At 40.5% G+C, this 22292-nt stretch overlaps 1 protein-coding gene across 2 annotated transcripts in view; it reads left to right on the top strand.

The window, feature by feature from the left end:
* Nucleotides 1–3089: 3089 nt before the first annotated feature.
* The window catches only part of RELN (reelin), a 535402-nt gene continuing 516199 nt past the window's right edge, over nucleotides 3090–22292 (top strand). For both annotated transcript variants that reach the window (XM_025929644.2, XM_086696880.1), the window contains exon 1: nucleotides 3090–3594. In XM_025929644.2, coding sequence (XP_025785429.1) covers nucleotides 3369–3594 — 226 coding nt within the window. In that variant the 5' untranslated portion in view covers nucleotides 3090–3368. The remainder of the gene's footprint in view (nucleotides 3595–22292) is intronic.

Below are 22292 nucleotides of genomic sequence, written 5' to 3'. Positions count from 1 at the left end.
TTTATTTATTTATTTATTTATTTATTTATTTATTTATTTTAGAGAAAGTGAGAATGCATGAGGGGGCAAGAGGGGCAGAGTGAGAGAGAGAATCTTAAGCAGGCTCATGCTCTGCACAGAGCCTGATGCATGGCTCTATCCCACTACCCTGGGATCATGACCTGAGCCAAAATCAAGAGTCTGACACTCAACTGACTGAGCCACCCAGGTGTCCCCAAAGATGCTAATTCCTAATGTTCATGGTGATTCTATATAGGCCCTTTGCATTTTCCTGATTTATTTATAAGATTATTAAAATGTATTAATAATAGCTAGTTGAACTGGGTTTGACCATGAAAATATCAGAGATGTGTGAACTTGGACCTCTATTACTTTAAGGGCACAAGTACTCATGCTTGTGCAAAGGACTGCTAAGTGGGGTGTACCAGCATCTACCTTTCTCTTAAGCAACTCAACACCACTCATTATTTAAACAGTCTCTATGCCTGTTAATGAACAACCATGGGCCTGAAGTCAGAGATTTGAGCCTGAGTAGTTAAAAGAGTATGAAAGTCACCAAAATGCACATAGCAAGGTAATGTTGTAAAAAGTTAAGAAAGCAGAAACAAAGGGAAAGATTGGAAAATAAACTTAGTCATATAAATTGAATGTTAAGAAAGTTATGGTAAAAGATGCACAAGAGAGTACTTCCTATAGAATAGAAAAAGGGGGACCTCTGGGAATTGGCGACCTTCTGGGAATGAAGTGCCGGTTATGTCCCGGACCAATTATCAGTGCTTTTACTAAAGACAATTTATTTAAAGCGGCGGCCTTGGGAACAAGCATGGCCAGATTTCATCCCAGGCTCCTTTTCTGAGTGCCCCTGAAAAATCACTAACCTTCTATGAATTTCAACTTTCTTTTCTAAAAAGTGAGAATAATTGTACCTACTTCACACGCTAATGTAAGGATTAAATGAGGTAATCTGACATTAGTAAAGAATAGTTCTTTTTCTCATCCCTCTAACAATACCAACATGCATTCCTTAGAAGTGGTTTACAGTGGTTAAGTGCTGGGACTCTAGAATCAGACTGTTCAAGTCATAGCTCTCTCACTTATCAGCTGTGTGACCTTGGACACACAGCTTGACCTCTCTGTGCTCCATTTTCACAGTATGTAAAATGAGGCTATCAATAGTGCTTTACACATAAAGTTGTTATGAGGATTAAGAGTTTAGTCTTTGAAGTATTTAGGACAGCACTTGGGCACATGGTAAACATGTTTAAAGTTAGCTAAAAATGTGCAATAGTTTTGGATTCGTTCTAGAAGTGATTCATTTTGTGATAGGTTATATTCACCTAACTGGACAGGAAGACATGGTAACAGTCATGCCGGCTGTGGGGTGAGTGTCTTGTAATTCTATTCAGGGCAACATTGCCTGCTGTGAACAGGTGGTGGTGGTAGTCTTCCTTCTAGCTAAGGTTGTAGATGGTTGCAGGACAGCTCTGGGTGAGAGCCTTTAGAGCCAGCAGCCAGGTTGTCCCACATCCAGCCTTTGTTACTGATATTGGGCAAATTAACATTTCAGACTGTTTCTTCCCTTGTGAAATGGAGATAATTTTTTGCCTCTGGGGGTGGTGTGAGTATTAAATGCAGTAATTTACCTACAGCCCATATAGTCTCCACCCAGCACAGAGCTGCAGTGCTAAGGATGATTACATCAAATATATAGAGCAGTCAGGCCCTCGGGGATCAAAAGAAGGAAAACGAGAAGGTAGCCAGAAGTGGGCTTTTTCTGCCAGTCTGAACTCGGTTTGGATACAAGGAAGAAAAACAATCTCCTCCTTTTGCAACCAAAGGACTATTTAAGTCTCCCCTTTGGACCCTGCCTTTCACGCCGCCCCCTTCCCAATAGGCAAAGACACCATTCTTTCCAATTTTATAATCTACTCATTTCTGTACGTGCGGGTTTATCTGGGCTTGGTGGTAAGCCAAGGGAGGGTGGGGAGAGGCATTAAAACCTGGCAACCCAGCTCCCCCATCTCTGGATGCCGCAGGGCTCCTGCCAGCCGTCCTCGGTTAAAAACCGTGCTTTTTATTTCACTTCCCCACAGTCTCATGTGCAGCAGCTCATTACCACCCGCTTCAATCACCACTGCCAGCATCTCCCCAGAACGTTTTCCCCTTCCCCTATTTCAGGGACATTGGTCTTAGCTGACATTTAAAGGAAATAAACACTGATTTAAAAAAATTACAACCTTCTCCGCCTGAAGAACCCAGCAGCAATGAATAACAGAACAGTCCAGCGAAGAGCGCCTGTCGGGGCTCAGCTCCGCCAGCCCTTCCTGCCACACAATTCCCCACACCCGAGTAGCACAAATCACCATTTCCAGGCACCACTCGAGGCTGCCAATTCCACTTTCCCTTAATCTCATTTAAAATCCGGCTACAGATGAGGCTCAGTCGCTGCGACGAGGAGCCGGGCGGGGGGCAGCGGGAGGGACGCGAGGCCTGCCTGGGAAGGGAGCGCAGGGGCCCCTCTCGGTTCGGGGCCGCGGGCGGATCCCCAGAACAAGTGCAGACCGCCCGGGCTCCGAGGCGGGCGAGCCCCGAGGGGCGCGGGGCGCAGGCGGCTCAGACAAAGAATCCGGCGCTAGCGCCGGCCCCACCACCTCTCTCTTTACCCCGAGCCTCCTCTCAGGAAAAAGAGGGAAATCTGAGGGCCAAAAGGGATGGTCGTCTCCTTGTGCTCCTCCAGACAGCTGGCGGGAGGTTCTCTCTCTCCGAGGTTTCTCCGTCCCTTACCGCACATTGGCGGGCCCCGAGGCCCCCGACAGCACCCCCCCCCCGCCCAACCCCCTCCTCCGGCCCGCGCCCCCCCGCCGCCCTTCCGGGTGGGAACTGGGCTGAGGCGCGGGGGCCCCGGGAGGCGTACGCCCCGCGCCGCGCGAGGTGCCGGCGAGCGAGGCCGAGAGGGCGGGGGCCGGGCGGGCGCGCGCGGCGCGGCGCGCGGGGGCGGGGGAGCGGCCGGGACACGTGTGGCGGCGGCGGGGGGGACTCGGCGCCCGGGGCTTTAAGAAGGTGTGGAGGGGGGCGGGCGCTTTCCCAGGCCTGGCCGAGGGGCGTCGCGCAGAGGCGGCGGCGGCAGCGCACGGAGGCGGCGGCCGACGCGCTCTCGGCGCCCGCAGCCCGGGGCCCGCTCTCCGCCGGCCCAAAGAAACTTTGCGAGCCGTGGTCTCCCGCCGAACTTCCCGGCGGAGCTCCGCTCTCGAGTCCTCTCTGCTCCCGTCCGCCGCCTTCTCGCCTTCCCTGCGCGTGGTTCTTCCGTCCCGGCGCCTCCCAAACTGAATGAGCGAGCGGCGCTCGCGGCGCGCGGCGGCGGCGGCGGCATGGAGCGCAGTTGCTGGGCCCCGCGGACTTTCCTCCTGGCGCTGTTGCTGGGGGCGACGCTGAGGGCGCGTGCGGCGGTGGGCTATTACCCCCGCTTCTCGCCCTTCTTTTTCCTGTGCACCCACCACGGGGAGCTGGAAGGGGATGGGGAGCAGGGCGAGGTGCTCATTTCTCTGCACATTGCGGGCAACCCCACCTACTACGTACCGGGACAAGAATACCATGGTAGGTACCACAGCGGCTCCGCGCTCGCCGCCCGGCCCGGTGCGCCCGCGAGCGCAGCTTTTTATCTCTTTCCTTCTTCCAAGGGGCCATTTAAACGAGAGCCAAGAGAACCCTTCCCTCAACCTAGAGCTCTGTGAAGGGACAGAGAACAAAGTTAGTGAGGATCGAGCAGCGAGTTGGGATTTATTCGCCACACACCACACACCACACACTCCCTTCACGCATCTGCTCGTAATGAGCCGGTTCTTGTGGGAAACGCCTGAGAATTGGGGGCTGGCGTCGTTCCCCCTCACGCCTTGTCCTTGCAGCCGGCACGTTCAGTGGATGCGCGCGTCTTGTTTCCCTAACCCCGTGCTTGGATTCCAGACCTTTGTCCTGCTCCCGGTTCCCCCTGAAGGGTGGCGTTGGGGCTGGCGCGGGGCTTGGCGGACGGGCTGGTGACAGATTGACGCGCCCCGGTCCCCGGCTGCCCCGCGCCGTCGCCTGACCGCTGCAAAGTTCCTGCTGCTCGCCAGCCAGGGGTCCCTCATTTCATCCAGTGTCAGACAGCCCTCCTGAAATGGAGCGGCTTTCTTCCAGCTCTTTATTCTTCATAAGGTGTCCTTTAAAATGTCCGTAAGATGGGTTTTAAGAAAAATTTCCTTTTACTTTTTAACGTGCTGCTTTTTTCCAAGTGGTCTCTGTTGTGTATTGATGACTTTGTCTTTTATCTGCACAGCTTTAATTTCCAGGTAAGGGCTGTGGAAGCCCCTTATAATTTAAAGATACCTTTTAAAAGAGGATCATTACTATGGAGTCCTTCATCAAAATTAAACATTACTGAGGAAGTAAAATTTAGCTACAAGAAATATAATTTTGTATGGTGCATGTATTTTGACTGTTTTAAGCTAGTTAGTCGTGTATGTGGGGAAAGAAGATACTGTCCATTTTCTGTTATTTCCTCTGGCACTTCTGGGCATTTCACTTCCATGGAACTTCTAAGCCACGACAGGCATTTATTTGATTAGAATTTCAAGGCAAAAATACTTATACTCAATCAAATAGAAACTATTGCCTAGTAATCTCATATTATAGTTTCGATGTCTTGTAGGCTAACAGTTATTGACATAGCAGGAGATAATCCACCCAGCAGCTGGCATTTCAGATAAACATGCGTGTAAGAATGATGAGAGTCCTTAAGTTTTCTCTTTTTTTAAAAACACTTTCATATCTGCTTTAAAATGTTTTGCGTAAATAAATGCTTTCTGGGGATTTAAAATAGTGCTTTTTACAACTTTCTTGTGGCATGGTGGCAGCCTTGTCTGTAAAGCCAGGAGTCTAATTCGTTGGAATTTTAGACTTTGTAAAATTAATTTTCTGTAACTAGTCCCTTCTTTAATAAAGTGTTTAGCTCATTCTCTTCCCAATAACGTTCTGGTGTTTTTTTCTGAGGTGGTGAGAATCTTTTAAGTGGAAAGACCAGCCAGTATGATGGCAACCCAGACTTAACCTGCAGACTGATTGATTGAGCCTGTCACTTGGTATGACCCTTAGCAAAGGGGCTTGTCTGTTATTAGTTCTAAGTGAGAGTGGTAGGTAAGTGAGCCAGAGCTGGGCTAAAAGGTATAATTGCCAGGTTGCAATGCAAGGCCATGTGATAACAAAGCCTTGTTACTGTTTTGTGGTTTTTTGTTTTTTTTTTCCGTTTTCTTCATCCTTTGTAAGGTGCCATCGTAGAAAACTTAAAAATATTAAAATATGACATAGCATTTGCTTTTGCTAGATAGCTGGCAAATATAAGTCAGCCAAAGACTGACCATAATCACATCCCTAAGTCTGAAAAGATAGAGTAAGAATAAAGTGTAATTCTTCAAGTTGGATATCGTGGGGGAAGCCTCAATTTCTACCTCTTTTCCGCACCGTCAGTAAAGATAGAGAAATTTTATTCTTGAGTAACTTCAAGAATATCAAATTATTATAAACTTTGAGAATTGTTCATGTCATATTTTAAATTCCTGTTACCTGTTTTATCAAATATTTAGATTTTGAAGCTGGCTGTAGCTACAGGCCTTCAGTAAGAGTTTTTCCCTGTAAAATGTTCTACAGGTAGAAGAATGGTTTAAAAATGAAATGAGGCTTACATGTGTCTCTTTTTCTTTTAGACTTAAAAAAAATAATGTTAAAGTTAATTATATGGTGTCTTTAAGAACTGAACTGATCATAGGAAAACTTAACCTATTGTACATTTCCAGTTGGCTCATTTTATAGGAGACCAAAATAGAAGGTCATTCAGTCAACATTTTTTAAAGCTCAGAAATCTGTAAAACCTTAGCTTGAGATTTCTCAGTCTTTAAAGGTAGCGATTATGTCTGGAAAAATCAGTCTTCTGTATGATTTACATTGGACTCCTCATTTGGAGGAATGGTGTTTGCATACAGCTGATGGTTGTCACTTTTTACCTAAAAGAATGCATTGTGATAGAAGTCATATGTACAAGGGCACCTAACACAGAACATTACTGTAGATCAGACTATGATGTCAGCTGCCCTCTGAGACTTGTGCTATGTGACAGAGCTCAGAATGTGAAGTGGAAAGGCAAATGTCAGTCTAGTGTAAAAGTGGTTCAAAATTACGAGTCTGTGTATGTGTCATTGTTCTTTAAAGATTTTTTGAAAATCTTTTGAAAAACAAAAATATAATACTAAAGAATTTGAAACTGGCATGTCTAACAGTTGTCACCTATTTCCAGCATTAAATAGTTTATCCATGTATTTGCAGTTTTGACAACTCTGTAAAGAGTGCCTGGTTATTTCTACTAGTTTTCATCTCTCTATTAAAGGGTGTCACTTGGTACTTCTGTTTTCATCTTCTTGTATCTTTTAAATTCTGTTGTCTACGACTCTCTTGAGACGGCATTGTTAGTCACAATGAACTATGGTGTCCTTGCATGAGTATACCACACTCCAGAAGCTCAGCAAAAAGAGGTCTCACATCCATCATGTTGAATTAGAAAGGTATCAGGATCAGAAACTTTATTTCCCCTAGAATTTGCTGTTTTTGCGTAAGTCCCAAAGTATGGTCAGTTTTTACAACACAGTTTCCAGGATCAAACCTGATTTTTTTTTTTTTTTTGTAGAAAGTTGTGAATAATGGGAAGATAGGAAATGGAAACCTAGATGGTCTAGTCAGAAGCCATTTCTCTTTCCCAGCCACACCTGGCGATTCCCTGCTCCCCTCCTGTGGACCAGGGCAGTATTGTGAAACATGCAAAGGTTGAGTTGATGTCTGCACCTTCCCTTTCCTACTATAATCCCTCTTCCTTCTCACCCTCAGGTATCTACCTATCCTTTTTTGTTTATAACTCCTCTCCCAACTGATTTGTAGTAAGGATGACTCATCAATATTGAATCCTCCCACAGTCTTAATTATAATGGTAGAAAGATGTTTTCCTTTTTTGTTTTATATTGTTTTGAAGAATTTTAGCATCACTAACCAGGCAGTTACTATATTTTGGGATAGAGAAATCATTGAAGTCATGTAAATAAGAACCTACCTACTCATAAGATTGGCTTACTCAGTTACCCTCAGAGAAGAGAGGTGAGATATTAGAAAAAGCAACTATGAAAGCCAAACATAAGTAAATGAGTCTGTGGAAAGTGCCTGAGCTTGAGTAAGACATTTTATCTGAATCCTGAAATAGACTAGAATCCCTGTTCTTTAAGGATGCGTAAGGTGGGGCAAATCTTCCCTCAACAGTGAAAAAATGTTCTAAATTATTGATTGAGGGGGAAAAAATTGTCTTAAGCAGAACTGAATTAACAGTGTGGTATAATGCTTTAGAAGGGGGATTTTATTGTATTTTGTAAATCCAGTATCACTGTTGGTGGTTCTTTCATGCTACATTTCCATTCCATTATTTATTTAATCATATTGTGGGGTGATTGGGAAAGTCATTTCCTGCTAAAACTGAGCATTTACCTAAGAAAAGATATAATTGGAGAAAGACCACTTTGTCATAACAATAGCCAGTATTACTATTATAAATATATGTGTTCTGGAATCAACTGGTTGCTATTTAAAAATCACTGTTCAATGGCAGTGCAGTATAATGACCTTTCAAATATAGGAATGATATATATGTCAGACGTAGTTTTTGGTAATATACTCCAGATTAAATTCCTTTCAAGGGAATGATTTTATCATTTGAATTAAAGTAATGTGATATTGGTAAGGTAACTGTGTTGTCAATCAGGTTTGTGGTTATTTGTCCTTTACTTGTCTCAGATTTCAGAATCAGCATACTTAAACTGTTAGGATCATTTGTTAAATGCAATTTAAAAGTGAACTGCAGCTGTGTCCTATTTGTATGTGACTGTGAAAATTGACCATTTTAAAGCATTTTGCTTTACTTGTTATATATTTCATCTCACTCTGTACAATTCATTTCAAACATTTTTTAGTGAGGTGGTTCAGATTGTTTCATAAATCATATAAATCTTGCTTTAGTGTGTTTCCCCATGAGAGGTTAAAAAATCAAGACTTAAATCAAGTTATAGGCTCATAATTGAAAACATCTCATTTAGGCAGATATTCTTTCTTCATTACCAGAAATTATTTAATTAGAGTACTTCCCTCCAATTTTTGTGCTTCTTTAAACTATTATTTTATTTTCATGAAAAACACTAAAGAATAAAATAAAGTTGTATCATTATAATCATATGTTTTTTATAGAACTGTCTTATTCCCATAATTTTTTCTTTTCACCTTTAAAAAGTAGATGATATGTGATTGTAACAAGACTTTAAAGTTCCATACTATTGACTTTCAAATTTTTTCATGAATGAGTTTCATTCAAAAGAATACATTTAAGAGCCATTTTTGATTTATTTTTTCCCTCTCTGGAATTGATCAACTTTATAGAACAACCTGGGAACCTTATATGATCAATTTATTTAGAATGTGTTGCAATAATCAGAATTGTTCTTCTGATTATTTCAAATGGCACTTACTATGGCTTTAATGTTCACAAATAGTTGCTGATGCATTGAACCCTTAGTATTTCAAATAGCCTTTACATTTGAAAAGCATATATAAATTGAGTAATCAGTACTTTTTGAACATTGGCATTTAAAAAAATTGTACGTATTTTCACACAAAATATAAAGTTCTTAAAGAAATTTTAAGTTCTTTATGTAATATAGAAATAGCAAAAATTGATGGCCCTACCCTCTGTCAGGAAGAGAAGGAAGGTGGAATGCATTTTGTTAGAATGGCAGGTTCACTATGAACAAAGAGAAATGGCTTAGGCTTCATCTGAGTAAAGACACAGCACATATAAAAAGAGAAATTCATTTATCTAAATATTTTGGTTTCAGGAAACATTTGGATGATTAACCCACCTCATTTATTAAATAACCAAACTGTGTAATATCATTATTATCAAGTTTAAGCAAAAAAAGTATTAAAAACACATTTTCAGAAATTGGCGTTGAAATCTCAAATATGAAGATTTCATAATGACTGTCCAAACACAGGAATGGTATATTTAAAAGTATATATGTTCTTGGCTGTCAGGTAATTCCTGAGGTGATCTCTCTTTGGTTTTAATTGTGTAGCTCAGAGAGTAATTTTCGCCATGGTACCTGCTATGCCCCATCTCACTGAAGGCAGAGCTTCTAAAGGGGTGAATGCTCTGCCTATGGGTTAACCAATTATTTCTAAAGTGTATGCTTTGCTAAAACTATACATGTTTTTTTCCTTCTTTATTCAACCCCATGTAGGAACCAATATAGCAACGAGATGTGGGTGTGTGCTGAAGGATCAGTACAAATGTACAGGTGTTGCTTTGTGGCTTAAGGCAGCTCTAATCACTCAAAAAACCAAAGCGAAGGTAATTAGATAGTTTTGAATGCCATGAAGAGAGTTATAGGAACTCTAATGTTTCAGAGTAAACACTGAAAACCATGGTTATCTTTTGATACTAAATTATCTTTCCTGAGAAAAAGAAAACTTTATTTGGAAAACAGAATAAATTAAACGTTATTGATTAAAGGATTCTTTGCAACTATAAAACCCGAGATTGTTTGCCACTGATGTATGCTGGTGCCCACATACTAAGTGACATGGAGGTGTGATCATAGTTAACCAATCAGTGATGAGTGTACATCTCAGAATCCACTTTCTCTGCCCTTCCTGCTCTGTCCACTCTCCTTCCATCTATATCTCACCTGCTCTCTTTCTTGGTCCCTTTCTTCCTCTGCCTATAGTTTCTCATTGTCTTTCCTCTCATTCTTCCTTCTACCACATCACAGGTACTTGCCTTCTCTCCCCTGTTCCTTCCCTTTTTCTGTGTTACATTTCTCTTCTGTTCTTTCTATTTTTTCTCTTTTTCCTTCTCCTCTTCAGATTTTTTGTCACCATCTCTATTTTTTCTCTCCTTTGACTGTAACATGAAAAACATCAGTACATTTATATCCATTATTTTTCTCATTGGATATTTGCAAGCATAGAAGTGGACGAGTAGGCTTTTTATATTATTCTTTTAAAAATTTAATGTTATTTTTTCTGTGACATGCACTTGCCCTTTTAAAAAGTTATGGGTTAATTATTCCTAAAAGAAAAGTGGACCCTTCCTCCTACACTGTAAAATCTTTCAGAAGAACGTTCAAACCTGTAGCTATTTATTTTTTATTGTTTTCATTTTATTATTATTATTTTTTTAACTTAAAAATTTTTTTTTTAACATTTATTTATTTTTGAGACAGAGAGAGAGCATGAACGGGGGAGGGTCAGAGAGAGAGGGAGACACAGAATCCGAAACAGGCTCCAGGCTCTGAGCGGTCAGCACAGAGCCCGACGCGGGGCTCGAACTCACGGACCGTGAGATCATGACCTAAGCCGAAGTCGGACGCCCAACCGACCGAGCCACCCGGGCGCCCCTCATTTTATTATTTTAAAATTATTTTAAAGTAGTCTTCGTAGCCAGCTTGGAGCCCAGCGCAGAGCTTGAACTCAAAACCTTGAGGTCAAGACCCAGGCTGAGATTAAGAGCTGGATGCTTAACTGACTGAGCCACCCAGGCACCCCCAGACCTGTAGCTGTTTAATTCTGAGTTGGCTGCTTTCTTCACCGTGACTTACTTGGTCAGACTGCAGATTCGAAAGTTTGCGCACAGAAACATATATGTACACACAAGGGGTAGTTATAGAAATTAGAAAATGGCATACTGAATTAGCTTGAATCTAAAAGATAGCTCAATTTGGAGACGTCTGAATGCTTGAGTGCATAGAATCTCTTCTAGTAAACTGATGAAGGACTTTATCATCACCTCAGTCACCTCCAGTCATCTCATTTACTTGCTGGTCTCTCTGCCAGGGCTCTTAACTGCAGTTGTGTGGGTATGAAATAATGATGCCATCTTACTGGTTTCTGGCTCTCAAAAAACAGGTCAAAAAGGGGATGGGGGCCTTGGTTTAAGGCAAACACTAGACTGGGAATTAAGAAAGGAGATGTGTTGCTCTGGGGTAAGTACCATAATCTTTCTTGAACAAGATCTATTTTATTGTTTTGTGCCATTGTCTATTTCAGCTCAAAACTTCAAAGATTTCTTGGCTTGGTTCAGTGTTATTCACACTAAAAAGAGCAGTCCAGGGAGCACAGTCATGTATGTATGAGAAAGAGTTCAAGCTTTGGCAGCAGAGAGAGCCGGGTGTATATCCTTTCTCTGCCACTTATTTGTCATGTGCCTTCGGCAATTCTCTATCATCCCCAAGCCTCAGTTTCCTCATTCTGATGTATGAAATAATAATATTCATTTTCAGGGTTGCTGTCATCAAATAAGGTTATGCATATAAAGTACCTGCCACACAGTAGGTGCTTATCATATAGTAGCTATTATCATCTGATATAATCACCCAACATTAGATAAGAGTATTTGAAGCATTGTATATATAGATAGCCATTTACCCATGCATGTTCATTTTGTGCTGTGTCACTATGTGGTACATTTCAAGAGAAGTTTTAAATTTAGTTATTAAGGAGAGTCACAAAAGTAAGGGGCGCCTGGGTGGCGCAGTCGGTTAAGCATCCGACTTCAGCCAGGTCACGATCTCGCGGTCCGTGAGTTCGAGCCCCGCGTCAGGCTCTGGGCTGATGGCTCAGAGCCTGGAGCCTGTTTCCGATTCTGTGTCTCCCTCTCTCTCTGCCCCTCCCCCGTTCATGCTCTGTCTCTCTCTGTCCCAAAAATAAATAAACGTTGAAAAAAAAAATTAAAAAAAAAAACAAAAGTAAAAAAAAAAAAGTCAACTCATCACCAAATATGTATGATCAGAAAGTGTTTCCCAGCCAGAATAAATATATGACTTGCATAGAATTAAGGGTTAATTAGTGAGGTTCTAGTCCACCCAAAACTTTTATTAATTTATCCAATTCCTAATTCAAACCTTCCTGTTCCTAAGTTGATTATTTTCCTTACTTGAGGATCATAACAACCAAATTTTGTATATTTAAGTGTAGTCTGGGAAAGATGCCAAGATAAGTAAATATTGACATCAGTTTAATATATTTTGTCAAATCCTATGATATATATGTCTACAACCCCCTGTTTTGAAATACAAAACTATTTCAGCCAAACTAGAACTGAGAGAGATTAGTTTTGATAGTGAATCCAGAGTTCACCAGGTCCTCAGGGACTGATTGAGGAAACTGAGATCCACAAGTGGTTAGGTGGTAAAGTGGAAGGTCAGTTCATTTATAATACAAAATATACTTGTCAGGATAAAGGCTTTGCCTGTCCAGTGCATTCTGTCTGTCCACAGGAGCAAGGTTTTTATGGTTGGCAAATGACTATTAGCAGGTTGTTGGGGAGCTTAGAGTTAGATGATCACAATGGCAGATTCCAGCCTCTAGGAAAGCTTCTCTAAACCAACTCATGTCAGCTGGGCAGGTTGACATCTTCTTCCCTAGACAGTATTGGAGGAAGATTGTCCTGCCCCTAGATTGCATAAGGTATCATTGTGTTACATACACTGCCTGTTGTCTACCTATTCATTACTGAAACTCCCTTTCTTACTAACTGGTTTTGTTGAGAACAACTATGTGTCCAGTTAAAAATACCTTCAAGGCTCCCTTGCTGTAAAGTTTAGTGAGATGAAGTGGAAGTCTACTGGGTGGTATCTTTAGAAAGATTATTGATAAAATTGATAAAGATGATTTTTTAAAAGATTCAGCAAAAACTTGCTTTTTGCTGTACTCTTACCCATTTCTTCTAGCCAGGGTGTGGTACAGCCATCTTGTGACCTTGAGGATGGGAGTTTAGAGGGAGCCTTGGTCTTTATTTGTACCTTTGAGCAGCTGTCCCAGCCCTGGAATACCTCTTCTGAATTTCTTGTACCTTAAGAAAACTTAATCAGTTTCCTGTTATGTGCAGGTGAATGTAGTCCTATTATTTCTTCTGAATGCCCAGATGACCCAGCTTACATTCTCTTTAAGGTCAGTCACAATTCTTATATCAAGCTCTGAATTGCTCTCATCCTCCTGTAGAATTGTTTTTGGCCACTGTGTTGGAAGTAGGGTGTTTCCTAAGACACTTCTGATAATACATTTTAAAAGTATCCCTTAAGGTGTGCTACTTTGGCAAGTAGCAAAAATAGTGCATTTCATGTTGACTTTTTAGTAATGCTTTGAGAAGGTCATCTGTCCCTGACCTCCAATTTCTGAAGTTTCTTATAACTGACAGTTTATGCTAGTTTCCTTCACCAAACTTTGTTTCCTGATGATCCTTTCTGTCTAAAATGCAGCATCACCATATGTAAATCCTGTTGATGTTTCAAATACTTAGATGTGTGACATGGTCGTGAATGTGAGCTCTGCCCCAGCCTTAACCTTGTTTGTTATGTCTGGCTCAGCCTCTAGGACCAAATCCAACATTGTCATTTCTCTTGCTTGCTACATATTGACAGAGGAAACAGGCATCTCAGTCTTACCTTCGGGAACATGTAATCTTTTTGTTTAGGCCACCTTTGTTATGAATGTTGAAATATCCTATGATCATAGTTCCAGTTCTTTTCATATTTCCTTTTCTCAGATAAACATTTCCTGCATTCTCATACTGCAAAAAAATATTATATGTCCAGTGTTTGTGATGGAAGAATATACAGAAATTAATGGGTTTTAGTCACTTTTAGAAAAAGTAGGTTCACATTTCCATTCCAAGCACTGATACTATCAAAAAAATAAGAAAAGGTAACTCTCAAGGGCTTAGAAATAAATTAATAGCAACAATACTAATAGCAAACCCTACAGTAGCACTTAGTGTATGCTAGGCATGTAATATGTAATTTTCACTTCAACTTTATGAGTTAGGTACTGTTATCCTCTTTTTCTGGACATAGAAACTGAGTCACAGAGAGGTAAGTGTTTTGCTCAAGATTTGAAAGCTATTAGGCAAAGTCTTGTTCCAGAATCCATGCTTCTTTTTTTTTTTTTTTAATTTTTTTTTTCAACGTTTTTTATTTATTTTTGGGACAGAGAGACACAGAGCATGAACGGGGGAGGGGCAGAGAGAGAGGGAGACACAGAATCGGAAACAGGCTCCAGGCTCCGCGCCATCAGCCCAGAGCCCTACGCGGGGCTCGAACTCACGGACCGCGAGATCGTGACCTGGCTGAAGTCGGACGCTTAACCGACTGCGCCACCCAGGCGCCCCTCCAGAATCCATGCTTCTAACCGGTATGCATTTATTTATAGAAATGATACTTATTTTAGGAAAGGGATGATAATATGAAATAATAAGAGACATTTTAAGAAAGAAAAAACGAAAAGTAAAAGCCAATTTTGTTATTTAAAATAAAGATTGATGGGCACCTGGGTGGCTCAGTCAGTTAAGCTCAGGTTTGCTCTTGATTTCGGCTCAGGTCATGATCTCATGGTTTGTGAGATCAAGCCTCGAGTCAGGCTGTCTGCTGACAGCGTGGAGCCTGCTTGGGATTCTCTTTCACTCTGTCTTTCTGCCCCTCCCCTGCTTGCACTTTCTCTCTCTCTGTCTCTCAAAAATAAATAAATAAACTTAAAAAAAGACTGAAAACCTGAAGCAGAAAGATGATATCTATGCCAAACAAGGTCAGAATTTAAGTCCTAAATATTCATTGTCTAAGACATTATCTTCCAGATAAAGCAGAAAGTAAAGATAATCACTTAGTATACTGTTGACATGAAAGAGTTAACATGCCTTCAAAGTATGATGACAAAAATATATAAATATGATTTGTAAATTTTGTTCAAATTTATTTTTAACATTTTGATGAGTGTAATTTTTATTAAGTTTTTTAAGTAAATAGGAAGTTTATTCTCTGACTCACTAATAAAACCTAAGAGGAGACTCACTAATAAAACAAGAGGAGAATTCTTGGAAGAGAGCCATTTCAAAAAATTTTGATTGAAGTTCATGTATTTGTAATATATTTCTTTCTTCAGGAAATTCCTTTATGTGTTATTAGTCTGCAGGGACTGCCTGGAAAATTGAGTGATGTGGCACATATTGAGTCCTTGTGACAACCCAGAGCTCCTTTCAATGTCTAACCTGCTCACTAGTCACAGGTCTGCATACATGGTGATAATGACACCAATGGCAAAATGTTTATTTTGCACTTGGCTTTGGAGGATTGTTTTTTATTCATGGATCCAGTCTGTAAAAACCACTTTCTGTTGTGCTTGTTCGAACAAGAAAAAAAGGGCAACCGCCAAGGGTCATCTCTGTGCTTGCCCTCAAATAATTCACCTCCTTTCACAGAGGGCAGAGGTCAGCCTTAGGCTTTGTGGCAACCAGGCAAGTGTGACACATGAGGGATTGCAAGACCATCAGTGTCTAATGCCTAGAAGCTGCCCTTGCTTCGTACTTACATTAGTAATACAAATATGTCTTAATTTGTTACCATCATCATAGTTTATCCCGAAGTTTGCCTTCAGATCTAAACTGAGATCCACTGACGCCTCATGGAAACTAAATCAGAGGGAACCCATTGAGATTCTCAGAGGGCCTGAAGGGAGGCCCATGCTTTCACTAAGAGAGAAACATTTGCCTCATCAGACTTAAACAAAAGGACGGTAGCCTTTATAAAGATATTATCAGAAATGTAGAGAAGGTCCACATATAAACATTTCCTTTTCTCAGGTAGGACAGACCAGACCATTTCTCCCATTAGTCTTCCCTGGTGAGCTGTGTCAAGTTGTAGGTCTAGCAGGCGAATCTGTGAGCCTAAAGTGTAGGGTAGGAAGCCATAAGACTACTTCCCCTGGTGATCTGCCCTGATGTGGGTATTAAACCTTTGAGAATATTTCTCTCAAACAAATGGTTTATGTCAGCTTTTTAACAGAAACTGTGAGGCAGACACTTCAATTCCAAATAAGTGAAATATTTTAAACATACAGAAAACTACAGTCAATGAAAATTCAAAATTGGTATCACTAATGAGTACCCAAGGGACACCTATCTATATTCACTGAAGTAAAATGTAAATGCTCTAGAGATCAAGTTCTTCACAATTATTAAAATAATACTCACTAATGTGACCTGAATGGCTGAATGACGACTTGTCTAAACAAGTTTGTCCTGTCCCTTCTATACTAGTTGTTCCTAAGCATTTCCACAAAATAACGAAAGCCATGGAAGCCCCGCAGAATAGAAAAAGAATAGGAAATCTTGAATGAGGCACATGCTTGGTTGCTGTCCTGATGAAACAGCCATTAAAAAAAATCCACTACTTTGGTTAAAGACAAATGTTTCCAATGAATAAAAAGAATGGCGCTCCTTAGAAATGTCAGTGAAAGAAACATTTACAATCAGAATATCAGAATGGTTATTAGAATATTATGCCAATATAATAATGGCCTCTAAACCTTCATTTTTATGAGCCCAAATGTCCACCAACTGATGAATGGATAAAGAAGATGTGGTATGTATATACAATGGAATATTACTTGGTGATCAAAAAGAATGAAATCTTGCCATTTGCAACAATGTGGATGGAACTAGAGTGTATTCTGCTAAGTGAAATAGAGAAAGACAAATATATGATTTCAATCATATGTGGAATTTAAGAAACAAAACATAAACATAGGGGAAGGGAAACAATCAAATAAAAACAGAGGGAAACAAACCATGAGAGACTCTTGAATTCAGAGAACAAATTGAGGGTTGCTGGTGGGTATTGGGTGGGGGAAATCTAAACAGATGATGCACATTAAGGAGGACACTTGTTGGGATGAGCACTGGTGTTACATGTAAGTGATGAATCACTAAATTCTATTCCTGAAATCATTATTACACTATATGTTAACTAACTTGGATGCAAATAAAAAAGAAAAACCTTCATTTTTACTTATGTTGGAAAATGGACCTGACTTGAAAATTTATGAGTTTTATTGGCTACCACAGAATTTGGAAAGTGGTGGGTATACCAGTGTATTCTGGTTTCCAGGTGTAGAAACTGGCTCTGGCTGACCTGGGCTAAAGGAATTTATTAATGGAAGGTGGGTTAAGTTGCATAACGGAAGGAAAATCCAGATGTTAGACATGATGATAGTATGTCAAGTGGTCAGTTGCTAAAGGAATCAGGGTGGTAAAGGGACCATGATTTTCTGGCTTTTTTTTTTTTCTGATTTCGAGGCTCTTTTGGCCCCACAATTAGGATGAATCCTCTTCAACTGCTCTCCTTTCTTGTATCACTGAATTCTAGTTCTGGGACCACGAGTCTCATTGGCTTCCCTGGGGTCTGGCCATCACACTTGGATGGCTGTTGGGTGGGAGGGATAAATTTCCAGAGGAAAATTGAGGTGCTGTTACCCCAAAGAAGAGGGAGAGGGCAATAGGACAGGCAAAATAACAGATAGCTGCAACAGTATTCAGTGTATACATTTAAGAATAAAAGATGTGAAATGACCTCTGGGTTAGTGAATGTGATGTTTATAACACAGGCCATGTGGAGAAGCAGTGTTCTTCTCCTTCATCTGGAGAAGTTCATCTCTTTCATCAGATGTGAAGAGTGTAGTGATTTTTTTGGTGGGGGGAGGAGGGGCAGATCTAGTCTAAAAGTGACTTATCATGCTTTTGTAGCTTTGTGGACATGTCTAGTTCTCTTCCAGAAGCTACACAGTATGGTACAGACTACCTACTTTTGTACAAGAAGCCTGGCTTCTCTGGGATGTGTATTCCCCTCTTCACTTCATACCCCTTGGGGTCTTAAATTCAGTGACCTGCAAGGGAGTATTAGAGGTAAATTAATGAGTGCATACCTCTCCTTTCATGCATCAGTATAGACACACCATCCCTGTATTTACTGGGAACATGTCAAAATGCATCTCTCAGTTCTCAGCTTGCTAGGACCAAAGCATCATGTATCACAGTTGATCACCCCCTTCTCCTTGACACACTTTTGTCATTTGGCCACTGGGATTTCACCCTCTCCTAGTTTCTCCTTACCTCCCTGGCTGCCCCTTCTCATCCTTTGTTGTGTCTTCCTCTCCTCCCTAGTAAAACAGAGTTTTACTAGGGCTTCAGGGCTCTGTCCTTTACAGTTTTCTCTTTTTCATCTGCCCTGTCTCCCTAAGGATGCCATCCATTCTGATGCTTTACGGGCCATCTACATGCTGGTGACTCCCACACGACTCTTTGAACTGTGTCTTACTCCCCATTCACCATCTCCACTTGGATGTCTGTTGGCATCTCCAACTTCATGTGCTCCTCATGCTGCCACCCACAGGATAGCTCCTCCTTGAGTCTCCTCAACTTCATTATTGCCAGCTGAGGTCTTACAGTCATTCAGTCCCCAAACCTTCTTTCTCTACATCCCACCTCTGATCCATCCCTGGGTCCTGCTGGCTTTACATTAGAACACACCCAGAAGCTGCCATGGCCACCACATCTCACCTGGGTTACGGCAGCTCCTAATCTTCATGCTCATCTTAAAACAGCAGCCAGAGTGATCCAGCTCAAACCAAGATCATGTCGGTCCTCTGCTCCATCACCACGGCAACTGGTTCATTCCACCAGGTTGCCTGAACAGCTGTGGTCTGCCTGTGTTGTCCCAGTGTCCCATCAGCTTAGCATTTTCACCAGCAAAGATACCTACATTTGAATGATAAATCCTATCATAATTCTGTCCATCTGTTTTGTTGCTCCCTATGCCTCTCCAAGAGAAAGAAAGTCCCTGGCCTGGCCTGTAAGGCCCTAGAGCACCTGGCTCCTCTGTTACTTCTCTGGCTTCATATCTTTCTTTTCCACTGAAACCATTAAAGCCTCTTTTCTGTTCTTCAAACACATATGGACTCCGTCTCCTCTCAGAACCTTTGTACTTGCTGTTCCCCTGTCTAGCATGCTGTTCCCCAGCTACCTCCATGCTTCCTCCCTTCCTAATTCAGGTGCCTGTTCAAATGTTACCTTCTCAGTAAGGACTTCCCCACCACGCTTTTTACCACTGTGGCCCCTCCTCTCCCTGGTACTCCATATCCCCCGAACTGCTTCGTTTTTCTTCATAGCTGCTTTAATCATGTAACATTTTGTTTTTTACCTTGTTTGCTTTCTGTGTACCATCAGCATATTGCCTTTAAGCTCCAGCAAGACAGGGATTTTTGCTGGCTTAGTTTGCTGCTTTATTTCCAGTGCCTAGAATGGTGCCTGGCACATAGCAAGCACTTTAAACATTTTGATTTAATGAATCTGAGCAAAAATAGCACTTGGGAACCCTGTCTAATCTCAGTTATAGTTAAAACTGCCTTAGAAAAGTGGTAATTCTAAAATAATTAAGGCAATCGGGAGGATTAGTTATAAAGAATTTGTGAGTACAGTTTCTAAATTTTGGCCTTTTGAGTCCATGATAACAACGTTTAAAAAATCTGAAAACCGTGTCTCTACTTTCCCACCCTCCAAACTTACAAAATTCTCATGACTTTTGTGAGACCACACAATGCTATTTATAGGAGTCTGTTGGACTGGCTTTGCTTTAACTATATGTTAGCATATCCAAAAAAGTTCTCATAGCAATTAGTGACTACAATTATTAATAGAAACTATAATAGACTTTAAGCTCTTATTCCCAGAAGCTCTTCTTTGCTGAACCATAAATAAATTTGAAGCAATTTTGATGAATGGGTAGCTAGTTTGTATTTAAATTTTCATTTGAATGAGAATAAATAATGGGAAGAACAGAGACCAAAATAGCTTGGATCCATACTCAAAAGATATGCAATAGCCTTATAGAAAAAAACATACAAAAACCCTCAAACTTCTCAAAAGATTTACTCTTTTAAGAGAAATCTATTTGGGCAATGATGAATATACGAAGGGAACAGCAGCTAAGAATTCTGGATCTTCATTCATTTTCACTTATTGATATCCTGTAAGTTGAGTGGATCAGAGGTTCCAAGCTTGTAGATATCAAGTGAATGTTCTCAGGTTTGATAGTGAGAATTGCTCAAGTATTATGGGAAAGATTAAAAAAAAAATTCCCACTTTATTTCTAACATATTTGGATACCTTAATTTATGAGCCTTTAAAATCAGAGGAGACTTACATCTTAGGGAGTTGTGGTGATCGATAGCATATAAGCTCAGGAGACTGTCTGGGTTCTTTGATGGACTTTGCATTTTCAAACTATATGGCCCTGAGCATATGACCTCACCTCTCTGTGTCTGTTTTCTCTTTTGAAAAATAGCATGATGATGGTACCTGTCTCATGGGTTTGTTACGAAACTTCGGTGACATAGTACATTTAAAGAGCAACACAGGGGCACCTGGGTGGCTCAGTTGGTTGAGTGTCCGGCTCTTGATTTCGGCTCAGGTCATGTTCTTATGGTTTGTGAGATTGAGCCCCATGTCAGGCTGACAGCGCAGAACCTGTTTGGGATTCCCTCTCTCTTCCTCTGTGCCTCCTCAGCTCTCTCTCTCTCTCTTTAATGTTTAAATAATTAAACATTAAAAAAAAATACAGAGCAACACAATGTCTGGCACAGACAATAGTAAGTATTACTATTATTGTGATATACTTTCAGATTTTTTTTTCCTGTGAGTAAATAGATCTATATTTATTATAATAGGATTTATAATTTTTTTCTCTTATTCTCTTAACATTATGTGATCATTATATTGGCATTTTTCCAAAACGTAATTTTAATAGCTGCATAATATTCTTGTATGCTTGTAGGAAAATTTATAAATTTGTAGGTTTGACATTTTTGTCATAGAAAACATACTTGTTTTCAGTGATATAAACACTATGATGAGTATCTTGCACATATTTCAAATTTTTGCAAAATGATTTTCCTCAAGTTGTGGTTTTATTTTTATTTTTTCATGAATTTTTATATGCAGATTATATTAATAAATTAATAAAATAGATACATTTTTCTTTTGTTTTCTCATACTACTTTTGTGCTTAAGGAGTCTTTTCCTACTTAGAGACAAGGTAAATATTGACATAATTTTCCCCATTTTATTATATTTTAAGTAGTGGATTATAGTAAGTTGCATGCATTATTAAGTGTGTTCATCTCATTTGTTTATGTTTCTTTTCATGTGGAACAAATGACTCCCCTTGATCCACAGAGGCATTCTCTGTTACTACAATAATTTTCTGCCATTACCTGTTTTGTCTTAGCTTCTGTGAGAATTGCTGTTGAAAAAGCTATCCTGTGTGCCATATGGATTGAATTATTGCTGCCAATTACAGTGTTTAAGTGCAAATGCCTGGTGTCTTTACTAAAGCCTTCAGGGGACCTTTGCTTCTTTCGGCAGAGCCTATTTCACTGTCCTGCACAGAATTCTTGTTGGGATTCTGATATTCTCAAATGTGAAACACCAGGGGATCAGAGAAACTGCTGATATCATGAATGTACTCTCTTGCTGATGGTACCTTTTCTCGGGTGCCAATCTCCAAGCATTTCTGTCTAATCTTGTACCATATGTATGTTATCTTATGCTTACAGACATTAGCAGTGTGTGAAGCATCTACCTCTTTATCAAAGAAAAGCCAGAAAGTGAACATAAAAGAAACGCAAACTGTGCAGGTTTCTCCTTCTTTCCTGTTTAGCCTCAAACCACCCCTGTTTGTTCTCAACTCTCATCTTCTCGTTTCTTGTAAGTCTCTGACAGTGATGCTGTATCTCATCATGGCCTCTTTTCCCAAATCTAGTGGTATCAAACTTCAGGAATTCTGAACAGATGACCGCACCCTCTATTTGAAACAGATAGTCAGGTGACTGATGCCAGTACTTGTGACACAGCCCCTGCCCAGGCCTCACCCGCCTTTCAGCTTCATCACTGCTTCTCAGTGGGACAGCACTGTACATCTTTGTCCTATAATTGCAAGAAATACTCAGTGGGAAAAAATTTAAAGTTGAGTTATGAGACCCAATGAAATCTTCTTTAATATTGTCCTCAGAACTGAGCCCTTCAACTAATCTCTAAATCTGATCTCTTATAAGCAGGCTGTTTTTATCCATATGTATACAAGCACACACAAATGGGATCAAACTATATCCGCTACAGTATATGTGTTCGGTATCTTTCCACACCAGTAAATGCAGAACTTCATCTTTATTTAGTGGCTGCACACTATTACATTGTATCAATACATATAAATATACTTAACTTCCCCTACTATTCAGATTTGGGATAATATATATACAACATCGCAAGAATTTTTTTCATTTATGTTCATTACCCATTC

The sequence above is a fragment of the Puma concolor genome, chromosome A2, assembly GCF_028749965.1.
Source record: "Puma concolor isolate L17-30 chromosome A2, mPumCon1.1.hap2, whole genome shotgun sequence".
NCBI lineage: Eukaryota > Metazoa > Chordata > Mammalia > Carnivora > Felidae > Puma > Puma concolor.
The sequence above is the reverse complement of the archived record's forward strand: the minus strand, read 5'-3'. Positions and strand labels throughout refer to the sequence as shown.